General features: G+C 44.8%; 1 protein-coding gene across 2 annotated transcripts in view; it reads right to left on the reverse strand.

The window, feature by feature from the left end:
* HSD17B4 (hydroxysteroid 17-beta dehydrogenase 4) overlaps nucleotides 1-23,900 on the reverse strand; it is a 509,464-nt gene that overhangs the window by 251,676 nt on the left and 233,888 nt on the right. For both annotated transcript variants that reach the window (XM_075324972.1, XM_075324979.1), the window contains exon 12: nucleotides 17,328-17,434. In XM_075324972.1, coding sequence (XP_075181087.1) covers nucleotides 17,328-17,434 — 107 coding nt within the window. The remainder of the gene's footprint in view (nucleotides 1-17,327; nucleotides 17,435-23,900) is intronic.

The following is a 23,900-nucleotide window of genomic DNA, read 5'->3' on the forward strand; positions in this document are numbered from 1 at the left end:
TATATATATATATATATATATATATATATATATATATATATATATATATATATATATATATATATATATATATATATATATATATATACAGTTAGGTCCAGAAATATTTGGACAGTGACACAATTTAGGCGAGTTGGGCTCTGCATGCCACCACATTGGATTTGAAATGAAACCTCTACAACAGAATTCAAGTGCAGATTGTAACGTTTAATTTGAAGGTTTGAACAAAAATATCTGATAGAAATTGTAGGAATTGTACACATTTCTTTACAAACACTCCACATTTTAGGAGGTCAAAAGTAATTGGACAAATAAACCAAACCCAAACAAAATATTTTTATTTTCAATATTTTGTTGCGAATCCTTTGGAGGCAATCACTGCCTTAAGTCTGGAACCCATGGACATCACCAAACGCTGGGTTTCCTCCTTCTTAATGCTTTGCCAGGCCTTTACAGCCGCAGCCTTCAGGTCTTGCTTGTTTGTGGGTCTTTCCGTCTTAAGTCTGGATTTGAGCAAGTGAAATGCATGCTCAATTGGGTTAAGATCTGGTGATTGACTTGGCCATTGCAGAGTGTTCCACTTTTTTGCACTCATGAACTCCTGGGTAGCTTTGGCTGTATGCTTGGGGTCATTGTCCATCTGTACTATGAAGCGCCGTCCGATCAACTTTGCGGCATTTGGCTGAATCTGGGCTGAAAGTATATCCCGGTACACTTCAGAATTCATCCGGCTACTCTTGTCTGCTGTTATGTCATCAATAAACACAAGTGACCCAGTGCCATTGAAAGCCATGCATGCCCATGCCATCACGTTGCCTCCACCATGTTTTACAGAGGATGTGGTGTGCCTTGGATCATGTGCTGTTCCCTTATTTCTCCAAACTTTTTTCTTCCCATCATTCTGGTACAGGTTGATCTTTGTCTCATCTGTCCATAGAATACTTTTCCAGAACTGAGCTGGCTTCATGAGGTGTTTTTCAGCTAATTTAACTCTGGCCTGTCTATTTTTGGAATTGATGAATGGTTTGCATCTAGATGTGAACCCTTTGTATTTACTTTCATGGAGTCTTCTCTTTACTGTTGACTTAAAGATAGATACACCTACTTCACTGAGAGTGTTCTGGACTTCAGTTGATGTTGTGAACGGGTTCTTCTTCACCAAAGAAAGTATGCAGCGATCATCCACCACTGTTGTCATCCGTGGACGCCCAGGCCTTTTTGAGTTCCCAAGCTCACCAGTCAATTCCTTTTTTCTCAGAATGTACCCGACTGTTGATTTTGCTACTCCAAGCATGTATGCTATCTCTCTGATGGATTTTTTCTTTTTTTTCAGCCTCAGGATGTTCTGATTCACCTCAATTGAGAGTTCCTTAGACCGCATGTTGTCTGGTCACAGCAACAGCTTCCAAATGCAAAACCACACACCTGTAATCAACCCCAGACCTTTTAACTACTTCATTGATTACAGGTTAATGAGGGAGACGCCTTCAGAGTTAATTGCAGCCCTTAGAGTCCCTTGTCCAATTACTTTTGGTCCCTTGAAAAAGAGGAGGCTATGCATTACAGAGCTATGATTCCTAAACCCTTTCTCCGATTTGCATGTGAAAACTCTCATATTGCAGCTGGGAGTGTGCACTTTCAGCCCATATTATATATATAATTGTATTTCTGAACATGTTTTTGTAAACAGCTAAAATAACAAAACTTGTGTCACTGTCCAAATATTTCTGGCCCTGACTGTATATATATATATATATATATATATATATATATATATATATATATATATATATATATATGCGCCTTGTATACACCCCCACTACAAGTGTTCTCGTAATCAGGATACTCCTCAATAATCTGTCAGCTATTGCAAATTCTCCACACCCATTGATGTATTTGGGCACAAGCCCACGACAGAATGAAAGGTGTTCTGTCACACAGAGGATGGGCATGGATGGATTAGAGGAGGGCACTGTGTAATGAAGATGACAGGCAGCAAGCATTAAGCTGAAATAGGAAACAGGAATGTGGAGTTTATCACTAAGAAGAGAGAAACTAGGAACAGATGTCCTCAGTGACAGGTATCAGGGGATAGAACATTTCTTCTTTCCTGAAAAGTAATGCCAGTTAAGTAGGAGATGAATGCACTGAATTCCTTACAATATCACTATCTAGGAGTCAGATCTATCCATGCACGTATAGTAGATAGGGGCAACGGAATTATGTCTTCGGGTATGTGTGCACGCTGCGTTCTGCCGTGACAAATATTCTGCAGCGTTTTGTCACTGCATGTGCGTTTCAAAACGTATCCAAAACACTACGTTTTCGATGCATTTTGAATACAGAATGGATGCATTTTTGACAGTGCGTTCCCACTCGGCTCTGCTACATCCCCATAGTGCCGAGTGGGAACGCACTGTCTGTCTAGCTGGCTGCTAGACAGAGCCGCGCGATCAGAATGAACACGGATGAACTTCACCCGACTTCATTGTCATCGCGCGGCTTGATTTGCGGTCACCGGTGAAGGACTCACAGGTGACTGCAAATCCCGAGTGACTGAAGTGAGCCACGCGATCAGCTGTGCAGTCATTCAGCTTACACCCGGCCAGTTGGAGTCCTCCACCCGATCACCGCAAATCACCTGAGTGAGGGCACCGCTGATCGCGGGTCTCACTTCAGTAACTCAGGAGACTTGCTGTCACAGTTGGAGGACTCCAGCTATGGCCGTCCGCGGGTCACCTGAGTGACTGAAGTGAGCCGCGCGATCAGCGGTGCCGTCACTCAGGTTACCCGCAGCCACAGCTGTAGTCCTCCACCTGGCCACGGGTAACCTGAGTGATGTCATCGCTGACAGCGCGACTTACTTCAGATGCTGCGTGGAGCTGACAGAGCGGTCGTACTCTATGGCCGCTCCTGTCCGCTTCCAATGTAGCAGAGCTTCATGCGTTGTGGTATCTATGTGGATTACGTCAGACCTGGAGGGCTGTTTGGGGATTTTAATAAAGTGGTGAAAGAGGGTGATTTTTTTTGTTGTCATAAAGGATTTTTTCAGGTGTATATGTTTATTTTCTTTATCTTAAAGGTTAATCATGGGGGGTATCTCGTAGATATCTACCATGATTAACCTAAGACTTAGTGGTGGCTATGCGCTGCCATTAACTCCTTATTACCCCGATTGCCACCGCACCAGCGCAATTCGGAAGATGAGCCGGGTAGAGTGCTGGGACGGTCGCATCTAATGGCAATTCCGGGCAGCTGCCGGCTGATATTTTTAGGCTGGGGAGCTACCAATAATGTGGGGCTCCTAATCCTAAGAATACCAGCCTTCAGCCGTGTTTCTTTACCCTGGCTGGTATCAAAATTGGTGGGGACCGCACATCTTTTTTTTTTTTAAATTATTTATTTATTTTACTGCACGATATCGACCCGTCCACCGGTGGCTGTAATTGGTTGCCGTGAGACAGCTGTCACTCAGCGTGGGGGCTCGTCTGAATGCAACCAATCATAGGTGCCGGTGGGCGGGGGAAGCATGCATTATAAAAAGCAGGAGAAGTCACCAGAGCAGTATGACAGCTGTGCAGCACCGTGCCGATGATTGGTGAGTGTGAAAGACAGAGGAAGAGACCAACTGACCGAGAGAGAGACCGAACAACTGACAGAGAGAGACCAACAGAAAGAAAAACTGACCGACATCAACAGAGAGACCGACATCGACAGAAAGAGACCGAGAGACCGACATCGAGAGAGAGACCGACATCGAGAGAGAGACCGACATCGAGAGAGAGACCGACATCGAGAGAGAGACCGACATCGAGAGAGAGACCGACATCGAGAGAGAGACCGACATCGAGAGAGAGACCGACATCGAGAGAGAGACCGACATCGAGAGAGAGACCGACATCGAGAGAGAGAGACCGACATCGAGAGAGAGAGACCGACATCGAGAGAGAGAGAGAGACTGACTGACAATGACAGAGAGAGAGACAGACCGACATCGACAGAGAGAGATAGAGATTAACATCGATTTCAATGGTGGTAAAATGCATCCAAAACGCAAAAAAGAAGTGATATGGTGCTTTTTTAGAACGCAGCGTTTTGGCAAAATATTTCAGCAGCCGAAACGCTGCGTTCTAAAACGCAACGTGCGGATGGATTATGCACAATCTTCATAGATTGTGCTGGGGACGCAAGAGGCATGTGTTTACACTGCAGTGCAAAACGCAGCGTAAACGCATGGAAAAACGCAACATGCGCACACAGCCTTAACCACTCATTCAAAAGAATTTTCCAAATATTGTGTGTTATTAACTCAAAAAACTATATACCAGGAGTCAGCAATGTTTGGCAGATGTGTCACAACGAGTCAGGATTGCCTGGTAGACTGGGTGCAGCCATGCATACAACATCATGTAAGCTGCCCACAGCGCAAAGCAACTTGTCCACACAAGGGACAAACCCCTGACAGTCCCTAGTATCAAGTACGATAACTATATTCGGGGCTCAAATTAACTTTATCAAATTACACTTAGAAAATGTATATTGTATAAGACAAAATGGCACAACGTCTTTTTAGGCGCTTAAAAGGGTATTCCTATCTCCAACATCCTATCCCAATATGTAGTAGGTGTAATAAAAATAATATTAGCAAATATTTTCAAATAGAAATGTAGTATCGTTTTCCTGATTCACTATGTCGCTTACCTCATGTACAGGGCATTGCAGTACCTTAGGTATCCATGGTTATCACCACTAGCAATTAAGTAAACGCCGCTTTATACACGTCGATTTATTGTGCGATCGCATGTGCGACGTGAAACGCCTGTTCTGTCCCCACTTAAAGGCACGTAGTTGTGAGAGGTTGTGAGAATCTTACCTTCGTTTTTCCTATAGGTGAGGCAGACAGGACCAGAGCGCTCCAGAGTTAAACATGCACATGCTGAGATGAAACAATGGTGGTTTATTTTCTCCAAAGGTTAAGGACATGCAGAAGTACAGCGGTCCAAGTACTTGGCATTGTAGTTCTCCTGTGATGCTTGTCTCTGAAGCTACTACGGTCAGAAGACTTTGCTTCTAGCAGCTCCAATAAGGGATGTTGTTCTCACAAACTCTGGTTTGGAATGAACATACCAGGATGTGATGCAAGAGGGTCATCAGACACTCCCATGGGCTGGACAAAAGAAACAGAGGAGCCAAAAGGTCTGACCAGTAGATGGCAGCAGAGACAAGCATGAAAAACATTAAATAACAGTTTTAACTAAGACAAATAGAAACAGCACAATGCCCAGATCATATTTACGATTTGCTGGTATCGCTTATAGGTCATTTATTTGCGTTGACACGTAACGATCTCAAAATCGACGCATCAGCAATCAACGATATATTGTTGGACCCAGGCGGTCGTTTGAATGTTGTTCGATGTTGGCAGGGTGTCAAACGGAGCAATATGTCGGCTGCTTCCCCAAAACGAACAATTTTTTAAAAATGGATGACGTGTCAACGATCCACGATTTTCATCCTATTTGCAATCGTTCAGAGTCGCTCGTAGGTGTCACACGCAATGACGTCTCAAACGATGCCGGATGTGCATCACGGAATCCGTGACCCCGACGACTTATCGCCAGATGAATCGACGCGTGTAAAGCGGCCTTAACTATGGATACCTAAGGTCCTGCAATGCATGAGGTAAGTGACATGGTGAATCAAGAGAACTACACTACATTTCTAATTTGAGGTATTTGCTAATATAATAATTACACCTACTGCATAATGGGATAGAATATTGGAGATGGGAATACCCCTTTAAATGAATGTCGGAAGCAGCAAACACCGGTTGTGAGACTAGACACCCCATTGGTTTGTGTTTAGACTGTCAGATTTATTGGTACACGAAAAACAGAGCACTTTTATTGATTTTAGTTTTTGGGTTTTTTTAAGCGGGGGAGGGGGGCAAAGCTGAAGGGGTACTTTGTACAAAAAAAAGTCATAAAATCTACTTTAACCAGGTATTAAAGGGAATTTGTCAGCAGCTTTTTGCTTTTTAATTTGAGAACAACACAATGTAAGGATGGAGACCCTTTTTCCAATGACTGAGTCAGTCACTGGGCTGTGTGAGGTTGTTTCAATAAAATCATTGTTTTATCAGCAGGAGATTATCACTATCGGACTAGTTGTCTCGTGCCATGTAGTCCTCTTGCTTTGTAAAACCTGGTCGCCATCTGATTAGCAGCTTTCTCCCAATTATTAAAGTACACAAAAATCTGCTGATCAGTTCTCAAGTTGGAGTTAAAGGGAACCGGGTTTTTTCCTTATGAGCTGCAGCTAACACCACTGAGCCCTTATATACGGAATGCTAGAATACTGTATATGAGAGCCCAGACCACTCTGCATAACAAACACCTTTATAAATAAATACTCACCAAGGGGGCAGTCCAGTCCAATGGGCGTCACTGGTCTCGGCCCGGCGCCTCCTCCATCTTCTCAGATAGCCGTCCTCCTTCTGAGGACCGTGTGGATGACGCATTCTACAACATTTAAACAGGCCGACATTGCAGTCCTGTGCAGGCGTACTTTGGTCTGCCCTGCTGAGGGCCGAGAAAGGTTAAAGACCACTCGTGCACGCGCACTATAATACTTTGATCTGCCCTGCTGAGGGAAAATCAAAGTGCGCCTGAGCAGGATCACAATGCTGGCCTGAGTGGATGACGTAGGATGCGTCATCCACACGAGCCTCAGGAGGACGGCGATCAGACAAGATGAAAGAGATGCAGGACCGAGATTAGCGACACCCATCGGACCAGACCGTCCCCTAGGTGAGTATTATAAAGGTATATTTTATATGTCATACAGAGCGGCCTCTGCACTTATATACAGTATTCTAGAAAGCTGTATATAAGAGCTTACTAGTGGTAGCCTCAGGTTAAAAGGTAAAAACCTGGTGACAGGTTCCCTTTAATTAGACCTCCGCATTCAGTGAACTTGTAGATCTGCAACAGACAAAAAACAAGGAATTTTATTTAAAAAAAAAAAAAAAATACAACACGCAGCTCAGTAAGTGATACATCGCTGGAATCTGTGTCTCTGCCCATACAAGAAGCTGCTCTCAGATGGGGGATCAAAAACTTGTGACATCAACATTTTAAAATAAATAATTACAATAAATACATGATTACAGAACCATTAAACTCTCAGAATAACATGTTTCATTAGTATTTATTTGCAATTTTCTGATGAAGACAGTGAAGATTTATTAGTCTAAAAAAATGGTGCAATACTTCTCAGTAAATTTCCAGCAGCCGTCTGATAAAGGCTTGAACAGCGGTATATACTGGTAGCGGTGAGCAAAATAATTAGGCAAATATTCTTCCGGGATACGCATACTGGGATAGGAAATTGCTTGGAGGTTGTGAGTCACCTTTATTTAGACAAAAGGATGGCTGCACGAGGTTTACCATATCCGACATTACAGCCTTCAGGGGCCGAATGGAGAGGCCGTTCTATTAGAGGACAAGGAAGCAGAACAGGACAAATAATGACCGTCTCTTTGTGGAGCTGAACCTGCGATGTGTGCGCCGCAGCATCATTTCTGTTACACCTCATGTTCCACAATGTGATCAACATTTTATCTAGCCTGCGTTTTACATGATGTGGCCCCCAGCAGAATTCGTTATTTTTGATTGCATTCCTTTTTGGATACGGGCCTGGAAGCCATGTTGGAATGGCTCAATAAAGAAGTGATGTTTTTATAGAATTTTATAGAAAAATCCCAAGCTATAGCATATATATAAAAGGATGGACAAAAGATGTGCTGGGGAAACTTAAGGTGCAATAGAGTCTTAGCCCACAAAAGAATTTCTGAATAAAGATGGAATTGCTCATTTGGAGAGGTTGTGTGAGGCACATCCACTACAATGGCCTCAACAGTCAGCTGCTGCAGACCCATAAATGGTTAAAGGGACTCGGTCAGCAGGTTTCTGCACTGTAATCTGAAGACAGCATGCTGGAAGAGTTAAAACAAGGAATTTAGCCCTGTGTGTCTTATCTCACAGTATGCTTTTGTTTATAATAATAATCTTTATTTCTATAGCGCCAACATATCCGCAGCACTTTACAATTCAAGAGGATCATATACAAACAAGTAACAGTTATAGAAAATACAATAATTAGAGGGGAAAAAGACAATTCTGCTCGTGAGAGCTTACAATCTACAATGAGATGGGGGGGGGGACACAAGGTACAAGTGCTTATTTACAATGACAATCTAGCCATCGCAAGCGTGCATTTGGGTGCCATGGAGTTTGACGTGGGGTTATGTTCTGAGAAGTTGTGGAGGGAGTATGTGAGTTTAGTTCAGCCAGGGAGTGTGATAGGCTGCCCTAAAAAGATACGTTTTTTTGGGTGCGTCTGAAGCTGAGTAAGTTGTGATTCATCCTAACTTCTTGGAGTAGAGCGTTGCAGAGGATTGGTGCAGCTCGGAAGAAGTCTTGGATCCGGGAGTGGGAGGTTCAAATTAGTGTGGATGTTAGTCGAACGTCATTTGAGAGCGTAGAGAACGGGTGGGGTGATAGACAGAGGGGAGAGTGGAGATGTAGGGGGGTGCCTCACTGTGGAGAGCTTTGTGAGTGAAAACAAGCAGCTTGAATTGCATCCTGTGATATATGGGCAGCCAGTGCAATGACTGGCACAGAGCAGAGGCATCTGAGTAGCGGTTAGCCAGATAGGTGACCCTGGCTGCTGCATTAAGGATGGACTGTAGAGGAGAGAGTCTAGTTAGAGAGAGACCAATTGAGAGAGTTAGGGCTCCTGCGCACGTTGCGTAATAGCATGCATTTTCGCTGCGTATTGCACTGCAGCATAAATGCACGCGTCCTGCGTCCCCTGCAAAATTATATGAAGATTGTGAATGAGACGTGCGCACGATGCTTTTATGAACACAGCGATTTGGGTGCTAAAATTTTGACCCAAATCCGTGCGTTCCTAAAAGCAGCATGTCAATTAATTCTGCGTTCTGGATGCAGCTCCCACTCTGTCTATGGTGGGGGCAGCATCAAGAGCGCATGAAATCGGCTTTTTATAAAAAAAAAAAACTGCATTCATTATGCAGTCTTTCTGCAGCGATTTGACATGCACATGTGCTGTCAAATCGCTGCAGAATATTCTGCAGTTACGTGCGCACGAGCCCTTTCAGTAGTCGAGGCGAGAGTGGATCAGGGCCACGGTGAGGGTTTTTGTCGTTTCCATTGTGAGAAAGGGGCGGATTCTAGAGATGTTCTTGAGGTGCAAACGGCAGGAGCGGGCAAGAGATTGTATGTGGGAGGTGAAGGAGAGATCAGTGTCAAGTATATCACTCAGACAGCGGGCCTGCTGCCTAGGAGTTATCACGGAGCCACACACAGAGAGGGAGATGTTGGGTTTAGGGAGGTTAGAAGATGGAGGGAATGGAAGTAGTGCAGTTTTGGAAAGGTTAAGTTTCAGATAGAGAGCAGACATGATGTTGCAAACTGCAGTCAGCCAGTCACTTGTGTTCTGTAGTACAGCGGGGGTGAGCTCAGGGGATGAGGTGTATAGCTGTGTGTCATCAGCATAGAGATGGTACTGGAAGCCAAATCTACTGATTGTCTGTCCAATTGGGGCAGTGTAGAGGGAGAATATAAAAGGGCAGAGGACTGAACCTGGAGGGACCCCAAAAGTGAGAGGAAGAGGAGAAGATGTGGAGCCAGCAAATGATACGCTGAATGAACAGCCAGAAAGATAGGAAGAGAACCAGGAGAGTGCGGTGTCCTTTAGGCCGATAGAATGGAGCATAGAGAGAAGGAGATGGTGGTCAACAGTGTCAAAGGCTGCAGAAAGGTCAAGAAGAAAAAGCAGAGAGTGGTCACCGTTACGTTTTGCTGTCAATAGGTCATCGGTCACTTTGACAAGGGCAGTTTCTGTGGAGTGTAAAGGGCGGAAGCCAGACTGTAAAAGATCTAGAAGAGAGTGAGTGGAAAGGTAGCGGGTGAGGGGAGAGTAGACCAGGCGCTCCAAGAGTTTGGAGATGAAGGGGAGACTGCAGCCACTAATCTACGTGATACATCGTTGAACTCAGGGCCTCTTTGCCTACATCATGCTGCTCTCAGGTGAGCAAAAATCTGCTGACAGATTCCCTTTAATGCTTGGGGGAAACAAAAATAAAGGAAAAAAGCGGGTTTCTCTGCAGTGCTGATAGTGTCAATGATTGTCCACAACATGAAGATATAAAAGAGTTTTTGTTTTTTTTATTGTCTATGTGTTTGGTACATGAGGTTTGTCCTGATTAAGCAAATCGTGCGAAGACCATAATAATACAGGTTTTCCTTACCTCTACCAATAATAGAAAGCATAAAGAACCTGGGATACGTTACATCTCCGCATGAAATCAGCAGTAAGACTATGCGGACTATTTAAAAAAAACAAAAAAAAAAAACAAACAAAAAGAAAAACACTGGTCCATCTAAAAAACTGAACCCACTTTGTCCGGTGTGCTCTGTGATGTCCCACTGTTGACTGCCAGAAGAAGTCAAATGATTAGGGACATCTTTGTGAGGATAATAATCTATATATATAATTGCCTTATTCTGTCTGTCTGTCTGTCTGTCTGTCTGTCTGTCTTGCTCCAAAATTCTGTCCTTACCGCGACAAGCGTCTCATTGGCCGCTCGCCTCGGCTCCGCCCCCCCGCACGGATTGGCCGCTTGCCCAGGCTCCACCGCCCACACGGATTGGCCTCTCGCCCCGGCCCCCTGCACGCATTGGCAACTCTGCCACGCCCCGCCCCCCTCACGCATTGCACGCTCGCTCTGGCCTCGCCCCCCGCACGCATTCCCCAAACCGACACCGAGCCACGACTCCCAGGTGAGTCCTGTACCCCCGGGAGCCCACATCAGCGTACGCCGCCAACCCAGCCGACACATACCCTCGCATTGCTGGGGTTGCCGGCGTACGCTGGTGTGGGCTCCCGTGCGAGCGGGGGGCGGGCTACGCTGGTAACCATGGTACACATCGAGTAATATTGTGTAGAATGGTTACCAGCGTACACCGGCTCCCAGGTGAGCGCATCAAGGTCCTGCAGCGGCGGAACACACACACGCACACACATAAGAACAGAAACACACAAACACACACATCAGATCACACTCACACTAACACACACCTCACACACATCAGATCGCATCCACACACAACAACATCCAGTGATATCGCTTGCTTCTCGGCGGCGATACTGTGCGTGCAGTGACCTTCCAGGACCTGCCGGAGGATCACATGGCCAGAAGCATGTGGTATCTCCGGATGTTGTGAGTGTGAGCGCGTATGTGCAAGATCGTCAATGTGTGTGTGCGTGTATGCGATCGTGTGTGTGCGTGTATGCGATCGGGTGTGTGCGTGTATGCGATCGGGTGTGTGCGTGTATGCGATCGGGTGTGTGCGTGTCGGCAGAAGGCAGAGGAGCACTGCATGCAGCACAGCTGCTGGGACCGCACACCGGAGGGCACAGGCAGAAGTGGGGTGTGAGTGTATGCGATCAGATGTGTGCGTGTATACTGTCTGATGTGTGACTGTGGAGCACGATGGGGGTTGCACAGCATGGGGGATGGAGCACGATGGGGAGTGCACAGCATGGGGTAAGGAGCACGATGGGGGGTGCGCAGCATGGGGGATGGAACACGATGGGGAGTGCGCAGCATGGGGGATGGAGCACGCTTGGGAGTGCGCAGCATGGGGGATGCAGCACGATGGGGAGTGCGCATCATGGGGGATGGTGCACAATGGGGAGTGTGCAGCATGGGGGATGGAGCACGTTTGGGAGTGTGCAGCATGGGGGATGGAGCACGATGGGGAGTGCGCAGCATGGGGGATGGAGCACGATGGGGAGTGCGCAGCATGGTGGATGGAGCACGATGGGGAGTGCGCAGCATGGGGGATGGAGCACAATGGGGAGTGCGCAGCATGGGGGATGGAGCACGATGGGGGGTGCGCAGCATGGGGGATGGAGCACGATGGGGGGTGCGCAGCATGGGGGATGGAGCATGATGGGGGGTGCGCAGCATGGGGGATGGAGCACGATGGGGGGTGCACACCTCCCCCCAAAAAACACACACACACACACACACACTGCACAACACACCACACACACACTGGGAACCACAAACACTGCCCTACACAGACACCCACACCCAACGCCGCACACACACACAACACCCAACACACAAACATCGCGGCACACACAAATATACGCACATACCGCACAACACACACATTGCACAAAACATTCCTCCCCCCAAAACACACACACACACACACCCCACACCCACACAAACCGCGCAACACACACACACAACGCTACAGACACACAGCGCTCCACAAACAACGCAACACACACAACGCAACACACAAACAACACCGCTTCCACCCCCCGCCACACCCAGACAACACCCAGAACATGTACAGCGCCCTACACAAACACTTGGTAACTACACACAACAACATCTATATATAACAAAAATCATATATTAACTACACAATACGTAAATTCTAGAATACCCGATGCGTAGAATCGGGCCACCTTCTAGTATATAATATTTATTCATTTATACAGTGCTATTAATTCCACCGCGCTTTACATACATTGTGAGCCTTAATGAGGACAGTGTGACCAATCTAAATTCCCTATCAGTAGGTCTTTGGAGTGTGGGAGGAAACCGGATAACCTGGAGGAAACCCACGCAAACACGGGGAGAACATACAAACTCCTTGAAGATGTTGTCCTTTGTGGGATTTGAATCAGGAGCCCAGCGCTGCAAGACTGCCGTGCTAACCACTGAGCCACTATGCCGCCCAGCCACTAGATCCCCACACTATGCCCACTCGCCCCTGCTGGTCTAAATGAGAAACTTAGCTTTGTTCCCTTCCTATAATTGCATCATGTCTCCATTTTTGGATTTTTGTTGTTTGTGTTAGTTCCTTTTGCTTGAAGACTATAGGAATGACTACTATGATTCTTCCTCAACACATTTGAATGGTCGCCTGTGACTGTAACATCGTTGATCCACATGTTTGAGGTCAATTATTATGAAGAATGATGGATGCCTTTGTCAAATCTTGTCTTTAAGGTTATGTATATTCACATTGGTATATTCGGATGATGCAGTTATGGGGTCTAATTATTTCCTTGGTACATATCACGTTTCAGAATATATGGGTGTCTCATTTTCATATTGTTTTATTAACTGTGTCCTTTATCATATTTTTCTGTATTTTGCACTTTCTCCCCTTTTTTTCATACAATAGTCTCTAACGCACTTTGTGTACTATAAGTCATATGGGATTGCTATTGGTTATTATTTTTGATGACCTAGTTTTACATCCTCTTCTCATGTTTTGTCACCTCGATGTGTAACCTTGTCCTTACATGCACCCAGTACTTTATCATGAAATTCTTCTCTTTCTTAATTCATATGGGCATTTGCCCTTTTCCAATATGACACCCCACTTGTGTGCATGTCCATCGGGGCTCACTGCCTTGCGCATTATCGACTGCATCATTCTGTGATGCAAGTGGCCCACTAACATCACTGGAGATTTCCTATCACACAGAGATTTTCTCAAACTTTGCTGACTGTCATGGCAGTCTCAGGTTTTGTTCAGACTACAGATTCTGACACTCTGCCTAATAACTCCTCTAGTGTCGGTGATCTACGCACGTAGACTCGGGCATCGACATGCTTAGTGCTATTTCAGAGACAGGCTAGTAGGAGTTAATCTATGCTAGCCTGCTTGTTTGGCTCCCCCACAGCAGGTTATCAAAGGAACCTATCACATCTGCTGCCCTCCTATATATGCTGGCTGGATCCTTCCACCTATGCCAGCTGTGGGGAGGTGTTGTAATCCAGACTATCTGGTTTGATATCTGTTGCTGTGTGCAGTTGTGGTTAACCCTTGTTGCTACCCGCATGCCCTTGTTTTTCTCCCGAGTCTCTCTTTGTCTAGTCCTGTGTGTGTGCAATGTGTCAGAGTTTTGGTTTTCTCTTGTCTGTCCATATCTGTTTAGCATCTCGCTCCTGTCCAGTCCCTACCTGGGGGTTATTATAGTAGTATTACTCAGGAGTATAAAAAGGCACAGAACTCCTGCATCACCACCATTTGGAGCAATCCGGAGGGATAGCCAAGGGTCCCCTAGCATAAGGGACAGCATAGGAGCCCCCTGTCTCTCGATATCCCAAAGTAACATTGTGACATTTCCCACTTGACCCGCCACATCACATGGATTGCCGGAATTCCTGTGTGCTCTGGGGTGAGTGCTGGCGTGCATGCGCCATTTCATGCAGTCAGATTTATGCAACCTGTGGAGACACTAATTAAATGTCAGCTGCCACATAGTACATCACAACCCCCCCAGGAAGCCCACGCGAAACGCGCGGTGGGATGCATGTATGCAATACAACACAGAGATTAAAGGGTAAGTCTGCTGGCCTTATACTCTGACTGTTTATTTGAATGTCTATGGTACTCTCCATTATTCCCTGTGGTGAACTAACTTTATTATATCGGTTAACATATATATTACACTTTAACAATGTCCAACATGCTGCCTTTCCTTACATTATGTGCTGGGACCCTGCCTTTTCATATCTGAGTCTTCACATTTGATTTTATTACTCTACTATTTCTATATGCATTGTTGGTAAATATATTCGTTAAATAAAATGCATTGTTTATTTTAATTGGTGGATACATGACTAAGTATTTCTGTAGGATATTTTACATTTTATAAAAATGCATGATCACGTATTAAATAAAAGTACTGCTTGCAGCAGCTCCTTACTATAGCTAATGCATACAGAAAAAGGGAGGCAGAGCCATCAATGTTCACGTGCTTTAATACAGAGGTCCCCAACTCCAGTCCTCAAGGCCCACCAACAGTGCAGGTTTTTGGGATTTCCTTAGTATTGCACAGGTGTTAATGTAATTACCTGCCCAGGTGCTGGTTCCAACAGCAGTGCAATGCTAAGGAAATCCTGAAAACATGCACTGTTGGTGGGCCTTGAGGACTGGAGTTGGGGAACCCTGCTTTAATAGACTGGTTGTGCGGAGTGCATGGTCACTTTAGGGGTTTTTTGTTTTATTCATCTTGTCACTAGGGCGCCACCACGTATAATTCGGCTAGTATTACCTTATGCAGTCATTACTTATCTTTGGTTCGGTCATATGATCACATGGTGACCCCAGAAAATTGGATTACTTTCTCACGATGAGCTTTTGGTAAGTTTTTGACTCTGCATATATCGAAGTGTTAAAAAAGCAGCATCGTACAGTTCCAGCACAGTGGATGGATTTATAGAAATCTCCTGCCCTTTGCTTCTTTTTTACTCAATGTAAACTGACCTGCAGTGCGCCGTTTCAAGTCTACAACATGCCAAATTATCTTTTGGTTACGCTGAGTCTTCGGTGCAGATTTTCCCCATATTCTTGCATTACATGCGGAAAATCCGCAGGTAAAAAACGCACATGCGCTTTTAGTGTATTACGTCTCGAAAACGCACGTGATTCGCACCTAACTATATCAGACTTTTTTCAAAGCCAAATTCTAGGAAAAATGGAAAACAAAGTAGCTTTATTTACAGCATGACACACACAAAAAAAATAAGTAAATAAAATCTGCAGCGTAAAAAAAAACTAAAAAAAACCGCATGTTAAAATGAATGCAATGAAAAACACAAGTAACCCAATTTAAATAACAGGGGCAAAAATTCTGCAGCATCAAGTACCAAAATCTCATTGTGGGAACATAGTCTTACATGACTATGTTCTGGAAAGCTGCTGTAGAGCCCGGTTCCGGTCCCAGAGTGGTATCCCCGCTCCCAGCCTCCGGCGAGGGCGCCCTCCCTCTCACCTGCCTGGTCTGAGCGCAGTATTCCCGCACGCTCCCAGACTCCGGCAGGGGCATCCTCCCTCTAAACTTGCCGGGCGGGTCTACTCCCTCCTCTCCTGCCGTGTGTCTGCCGCGGACTCCTCCTGCTTCCAGGCAGCAGCACAGTCTGTGTGTACCTATAAGGTGCGTGCACGGTCACTTCTTAAAAGGCCAGGGTCCCATAACCCGGAAGCTATCCCGAGGTCACCTGTTACCTTAAACTTATTTTAGACCACCTTCCCTTACAGGAGGGGCCTGAGCAACGTTGCCTATTAGTGCATTGCTAGTTCTCAAGTCCCTTTATGTTACTGTGTTCAGTCCTGCTATTGTGTCCTAGTACCAGTCTTGTGTTCCTAATCTCTGTCTCGTCCTAGAGCCTGCTCCCTACCACCATCTCCGTGCTGCCACATCTGACTCGCCACCTCTGTGTTGTCACGTCAGAGCCATCTCCTCCGTGCTGCCAAGTCAGAGTTACCATCACTGTGTTGCCACATCTGAGGACACCAGCACCGGACATTAAGAGACTATACCCGTCCGTAAGAACAGATCACCACTAGTTCCTGGCAGTCGTGCATTTAGGCCCCCGGTTGCTACGCCAGACAGCTGTATAGAGGTTTGCGACTGGTTGCTCCTTTGCAGGGAGTCCAGTGTACAGCAGAGTGGGTCCACTCTCTGATGCTCGCCTCCCCTCAGCGACTAACAGCTGCCATAAGTTTTCCACAGGAAAATGGGGGGGAAAGGGGGACAGAAACGAATGATCTCTGCACAGTGCCTGTCACACAGTGATAATGTAGAGATCACAGTTCACCCTCCCTTATGGTATACAGACAGACAAGCTATTCGCTTACTTAGGAGAAGACTGGATAATCAGAGTCCCCCCAGCACAGGGAGAGTGCAGGATTTAGTAGGTTATGTGATCAAGTACTGATACTTTACATGACTGATAAGAGAGCACAGAGGAATATCATGCAGGATGAACGCTCAACGGAGGAATAAGCCAGGTTCAAAATCGTGTGCTACATGGTCCGATAATGGACTGCAATGCTCTGTTTGTCAGTGGATTTCCTGACCTGAACTAACAGCCTCAGATGTGTCTATGAGGCGTTACGTTTGGGTCAAGAGATGCGTGGTCATTCGGGGCATTGCAGTGAGTAAATGGACCACGAAACACTCGTGTAAACCCGGCCTTAAAAAAAAAAACAGGAGGTTAAAATTCATAGAAGAAAGTAATGAATAGTGTGATAGACGATTAGGTAAGGGGGTAGTTAGAGGTTAAAAACCCCACTATGATTGCCACTAAATAAAATATGAATGAATCTTGATACATATTGAATAATCAATCTCTATTAGGCATAAAACTTTAGATTATATAAAAATAAGGAGGCACCTGAAATAACCGCACTCACCGGGTCAATGGTGGAGGATGATGACGTTCGCTGGCTCGTGGGTTTCATAGAAATGCCTTTACCAGAGTCAATGGATGACAGGACTTCATACAGAGTGCCGGTGGACTCTAAAATTAGATTAGAAAAAAAACAAACGTGTTAAATGTTTTCGGGTTTATCTGACCATTATAATGTGTAGAATAAACCAAAATGGATGTGAACAGATTGCAATATTCTTTATGAAAACTTGTGACATCACTGCACCATTAGTAGAGCTCCGGAAAACCAGGTCTCAACCTCCCCAAATAAATTATTTACTGAGGAGAGTTTCGTTAATAGGATCTAGAAAGCTCCTCTCAATCAAACCATCTCTGTTCTCAGAAAGGAAACTTTTCTTTAAAAAAAAAACAAATATTCTAATAATAGTTTTTAAAAACTTATCCAAGTTTCATCTTCCAACCAATGCATGTCTGTGAGCAATGATAGGTCCCACCAATGACAGAGACATTAGCGTCAACACCAGGAGAAGGGATCAAGTGAAAACATTCACATGACGCCCAGTGACATGCAGTAACACACGGATCATCATACACGCATTGATCACGCCCTATCAGAGCAAGTAGTGATTTCGATGTGATGGAGACCCATTAGCCCACCCCTCACTATCAGCAGAGCTCCTTATTCCAGGAGGTGCCATGTAATACTATTCTATGGCTGCCGAGCAGCACAGATATGTAAACACTAATGGAGTGAATATGGCTAAACTTTTATTAATGTAAAGTTATCGAGCTCCACCAATCATTCTTTTTGGTTTTGTTTTTATATTTCACATTACATAAAATTTTACGGCTAATTACAGAAGGATTCAGATTCTTCCTGGTAGCTATACAATTTATTTCTTATGCAAATTAGGGGACTTAGCTGCACCCTTGGGGAGTCACAAGTGTCAGTGCAATGTTACACATCCTTAATTCAAATACGGAGCATTTAAATTAACCGAGCACCATCTGAACTCGCATAGTCTGAGCCGCGCTCACATAGTGGCATTGCAGTGACTGGCTGCAGTGGCTGCCAAGTGGGAGCAGCAGACAGGAACCATCAATGAAACGGTGTGTGTGGCTGCGGTGTCCATGATAATGGACAGAGCTGCTGATTGTCATATCTTGAACAGCACTGAACTCATTCAGCGTAATTAGTTGCGTTTTTTGGTGGTGACAGACTTCCTCTGACAAGATCTATCAATTGAGTGTTGTTGCCTTTTCTATTTAAAGGGAATCTGTCAGCAGGTTTTTGCTACTTAATCTGAGAGCAGCATATTGTATACAAAGAGATAAAGAGTTGCACACAAGTCACAATGTATATGGGAATGATGAAAAGCAAAACTGCTATGGGAATATTAGACTGAAAAATACAATGAACTATCTGAAAAAGTGGAAAAACATGAAAAATTAAATCTGCATAAATGCTATAAATAATAGGAATACAAGAGATGTTTAGCCATTGTATTGAGCAATGCAAAAGAGCCCCAAAACCACGCCAAGGTAATCTCTATTTTTGGGGTCCCTAGCCTATATGTAACCTCACCTGCAGTTAAAAAAAACTTTCTCAAAAACATAACTATACAATAGGATAAAGTGTTGCACCTTGTACCTTGGCGTTGGTTTTGGGGCTCTTTTGCATTGATCAATACAACGGCTAAACATCTCTTATATTCCTATTATTCATAGAAGTTATGCATATTCCATTTTCATATTTTTTCACTTTTTCAGATAGTTCATTGTATTTTTCAGCCCAATATTCCCATAGCAGTTTTGGTTTTCATCATTCCCATATACATTGTGACTTGTGTGCAACTCTTTATCCTATTGTAAAGTTATGTTTTTGAGTCTTGCACCATGTTCACTCCATTGGTGTTCCAGACATACATTCTTTAGTTAGTATTGTATACAAAGAGACTCTGAAAGTAACCAAGTTTATCTTAGATCACTGTGTGCAGCCTTCTGACCATCTCAGAATTGATTGTAGCAGAGCTGGAAGTGGACCATGAACACACCAGGATATGAATAGAGATTGTGCAATGACTGAGGTGTCAATCACAGCATGGGGCCTGTGACTGGTCTGCAGTGCAGAAGTCACTTAATCACAGCCCTATAAACCCTTTAGTATGGGTAAACAATGGGCACTGATAAGAGAAGCACAGATGTTTTTACTTTTTAAACCCTCCCAGCATGCTGTCCTCCTCTTACATTGCAAAATCGTGGTGACAAATGCCCTTGAAGACAAAAAATGAGCATCCTCAGAAAGATGATTTTACTAAATATCACTTATCACCAAAAACATCTATTACAGTCTCTAACTTTCTAGAACAGTTGGTACAGTTTTTGCGAACAGTGGGTTTGTGAAGCCCCACAGGTGTTGTGTCGGTGCATTACCTTCAGGGACTCCACGTGGATGGAACAGTCTGGTCACAGGTAGGGAACCTTCTCTTTAGGATTTTCTTGACGCCACTCTCGGTATTGCGGTCAGGGTGACCGCCACTGCAGATTAAGGGGTGCCTGGGGCTGATGGTGGGTGCAGTCAGTTGTAGTGGCCTCCCGAGTGTGAGGCCAGCCCCAGGGCCCTGTGTAAGTGTGTGGCACCACAAGTCGCAGAATCACACTCACGCACAAGCAGAATGTCTTTCAGGGGTTTTACTCACATTAGGTGGCAGGGTGAGTAACCCGGGCGTAGCTGGGATGAACCAGGCTGGAACCAGGTATCCTTCCGGCTGGCTGATGAGGGTGACTACCAACTCGCCTTCCTTAGCCCTTTGTGTTTTTGTGGTGACCCCGACTTGAAGTCCCTACGGGGGTCACCCAGGGAAGTTGCTGCTGCCTGTTCTCCCCTCGTTTCGGCCCGTTTGCTTGTAGCCTGGACCAGGTCACTCTGGCTGCTTGCTTCCTGTGAACTATGGGCCCTCTCTTTGCTACATGGCTGCGGACTCTGTTGTGTTGTCTTGGGGGTCTGAAGTGCCCCCTCAGGGAGGTTTGGCAGAAAAAAGGTGAATCTATCTCTGCACTGGGACCTGTTACCCTTGCGGGTCTGGTACCTCCCTGCAGTCCTCTTACTCTGCCACCACTTTGCTCTGTCTAGCCTTGGGTGGATTTTTGTGTGGCACTACCAGGTGACCGATCTCCCCCGTCGGTAGTCACTGTGCGGACGCTGTTAGACTGCAACAGCTCCAGGGTCTACTCCTCACGTCTTCTCTCCCTGAGCTGCACACTAAACTGGCTCACTGCTCCTCTTCTCCTGTTCTTGCCTACGCCACCTAGCAACCAGGCTCTCTACCACACCCCTTGAGTGGACATGGAGGCCACGCCCCCTCCTGGATTCCCCAGGGGTCCTCCCAAAGGTAGATGTGTGAGACCTGATTACTATGCGCCTGTGCAGTCACACCTTGGTCAGCCTTCTGGATTACCTGTATTGTACTTCCCCCAGCATGGGTGCAGTACTCAGTGGTGCCTGACCAGGTCAGGGGCGTCACAGGTTCGTAAGATGCTGTGCATAATCCCACAACCACACAAAGCCCCGTTACTGGCAAATAACAAGATCTCACATTACGTTTTGTGTTTTTAACAAAAACAGAGCTTAGTAATATCAGTGGAAGGTTACCTAGTCAGAGCAGTCTGCCAGGACTATCCATGCTATAAGTTCTTCCTTTACTGCAGTGGTTAATGGGTTGGCAGTCCTAAACAGTGTGCCCACCCTTTCTGTATTCTTGTATGACTTCTGATAGAGGAAAGATGGAGGTGGGGAACAGCAGCGCAGCAAGAAACAGAGAGGAGATCGAGGTGACAGCAGCACAGTGAGCCAGCTACATCAATAGTTATAGTTTGCGTCCCTGGTTTGATCCTGTTCAGTTACAATCCCATCTGTATATTTATGCCCTTATATATATTAATAGACATTAGACCTGGTAAACCAGTAAAAACTTCTGTGAGCTGTTGCTAAAAGTAGCTGACAGCAGTATGAAGAGCAGAATTGAATTGTTGATTATGATGGTTCTGCAGAGCTGGATTGCACAGATGGAGGACAGGGATTGTACTATTCTAGGAAATAAAAGTTGTGGAAACTGGAGAGGTCAATTAGAGGAGGGACAGGAAAGGGAATGTGCATAAGCTGTAAAGAACAACAGTTCACAGCTAAGAGATGCAAAGTCCACCTATCACCTCCTGTGATTCACCTCTACTTCTCTGTTACTGGAGAAAGATTCACCCTAACAATAGTCCGCCTATTACCTCCTGTGATTCACCTCTGCTACTGGAAACAGATTTACCCTAACAATAGTCCGCCTATTACCTCCTGTGATTCACCTCTGCTGCTCTGTTACTGGAGACAGATTTACCCTAACAATAGTCCGCCTATTACCTCCTGTGATTCACCTCTGCTGCTCTTCTCTGTTACTGGAAACAGATTTACCCTAACAATAGTCCGCCTATTACCTCCTGTGATTCACCTCTGCTGCTCTGTTACTGGAAACAGATTTACCCTAACAATAGTCCGCCTATTACCTCCTGTGATTCACCTCTGCTGCTCTGTTACTGGAGACAGATTTACCCTAACAATAGTCTGCCTATTACCTCCTGTGATTCACCTCTGCTTCTCTTCTCTGTTACTGGAAACAGATTTACCCTAACAATAGTCCGCCTATTACCTCCTGTGATTCACCTCTGCTGCTCTGTTACTGGAAACAGATTTACCCTAACAATAGTCCACCTATTACCTCCTGTGATTCACCTCTGCTGCTCTGTTACTGGAAACAGATTTACCCTAACAATAGTCCACCTATTACCTCCTGTGATTCACCTCTGCTGCTCTGTTACTGGAGACAGATTTACCCTAACAATAGTCCGCCTTTCACCGCCTGTGATTCACCTCTGCTGCTCTGTTACTGGAGACAGATTTCCCCTAACAATAGGCAGTGGACAGAAAGGTACAGAAGGGGACACACCCAGTGAGCAGCACATTAGGGCACTTTATTAAGAATATGACAACATTTTCAGTAAATAAAATTATTTACAATTCTACTATTCAGTAAAAATTAAAATAATTTTATTAAAATAACAATGACCGTTAATAAAAAATAATAAAATCTCTTAAAACTTTGTACAAGAAATTAAGAACAAAAACAGAAGAAAACATTTATGTATGCAAGCTTATAGCCACCCTTCAGCTATACGTATCATGAGGATGGGAGTAATTAAAGAAACTGAATTTTTTTAGACAATACCTCCATGATCCAGATGTACGGATGTTGGATCCTACACCACTAGGGAACTAAAAATAAGCAACCTAATCAGAAGAAAATCTACAGGCACCAGCCACAGTCAAGCTGAATGAATCAATAAAACATCCAACATCCAAAGACATGCAATTCACGAACACAGGTATCCTAGCAGGTGTCAGACCCCCAAGAGGCCTGTGTAATTGTGAAATCTGCTACCTGTCAGCCAGAGTTAATAATCAAGGGATACAATATCTTCTGAAATGTATCCCACAGCATTCTCTAGAGATGGGGCTTCAGCAAATAAGTAATATTAATATAACATGTCTAACAAGAAAGACAAAAGCCCTCTGTTCACATCACAATTAGAGTATACATCGGTGCTATGCAGCAGCAAAAGCTCCAGGCTCCAAACGAATACACAGGTCTAAACTTATTATCCAGGAGACAACATCGTATCATTTTTTCCACTATTAGGTTGGTATATAAAAGGTATATTTTTTTGCATTATAGACTAGATTTGCATTACATACAAATCTGCCCTATTTGATATTGCACCTACACAGTGGACTATAGGAATAACCAGACAGTACAACTGAATGTATTACTTTAAAGGGGAAAAACGGAAGGTACACGGATGACACACGGACCATATATGGAACAGAACACAACGGAAATGGATGTCACACAGATGCATCCATGGAAAAACAGGACTATTTTTTTACCGCCCGCAAAAACAGTACGGTGGTGTGAATATAGCCTAAGTGACATATCGTTGGAAGAAGGGTCCCTGTCTCTACGAGGTAGCAAAAACCTGGTGACAGATTCCCTTTAAAATTCCCTTCAACAGATGTAGTGCCATTTTGTTGTCTGTAACTAAAGAGTATCTGACAGTATTATAAAGATTGCTCAGCAACTCAGCAATGATCACTGCAACCTCTTATAATTTAGATTAACAGACATAAATACTGTATGCCAAGATGCAACATCCAAAATATATGTGAATACTGCCCAGGAAACACACCTACAGCAAAAATAACCACCACTTATTGGCAGCTTTCTGCCTATGTACAGTTTGTACAGGAAGCTGCCAATCAGTGTTGTGGACGAGGATATACAGAGCTCAACATCCAAAGCACTCCTAGATCAGCAGAAGAGAAAACTGTAATTGTTTCACAATGACAGCAGCAAACCAGTAAGTGACATCGCTGGAATCAGGGTCTCTGTCCCATTATGCTGCTCTCAGATTACAGAGCAAAAAGATGGTTACAGATTTTATTTTTACTCAATTATGAGGCAATATTTATATTACGAATTTTGCCCTGAGTTGG

Source organism: Anomaloglossus baeobatrachus, chromosome 1 (genome assembly GCF_048569485.1).
Source record: "Anomaloglossus baeobatrachus isolate aAnoBae1 chromosome 1, aAnoBae1.hap1, whole genome shotgun sequence".
In the NCBI taxonomy this organism is placed as follows: domain Eukaryota; kingdom Metazoa; phylum Chordata; class Amphibia; order Anura; family Aromobatidae; genus Anomaloglossus; species Anomaloglossus baeobatrachus.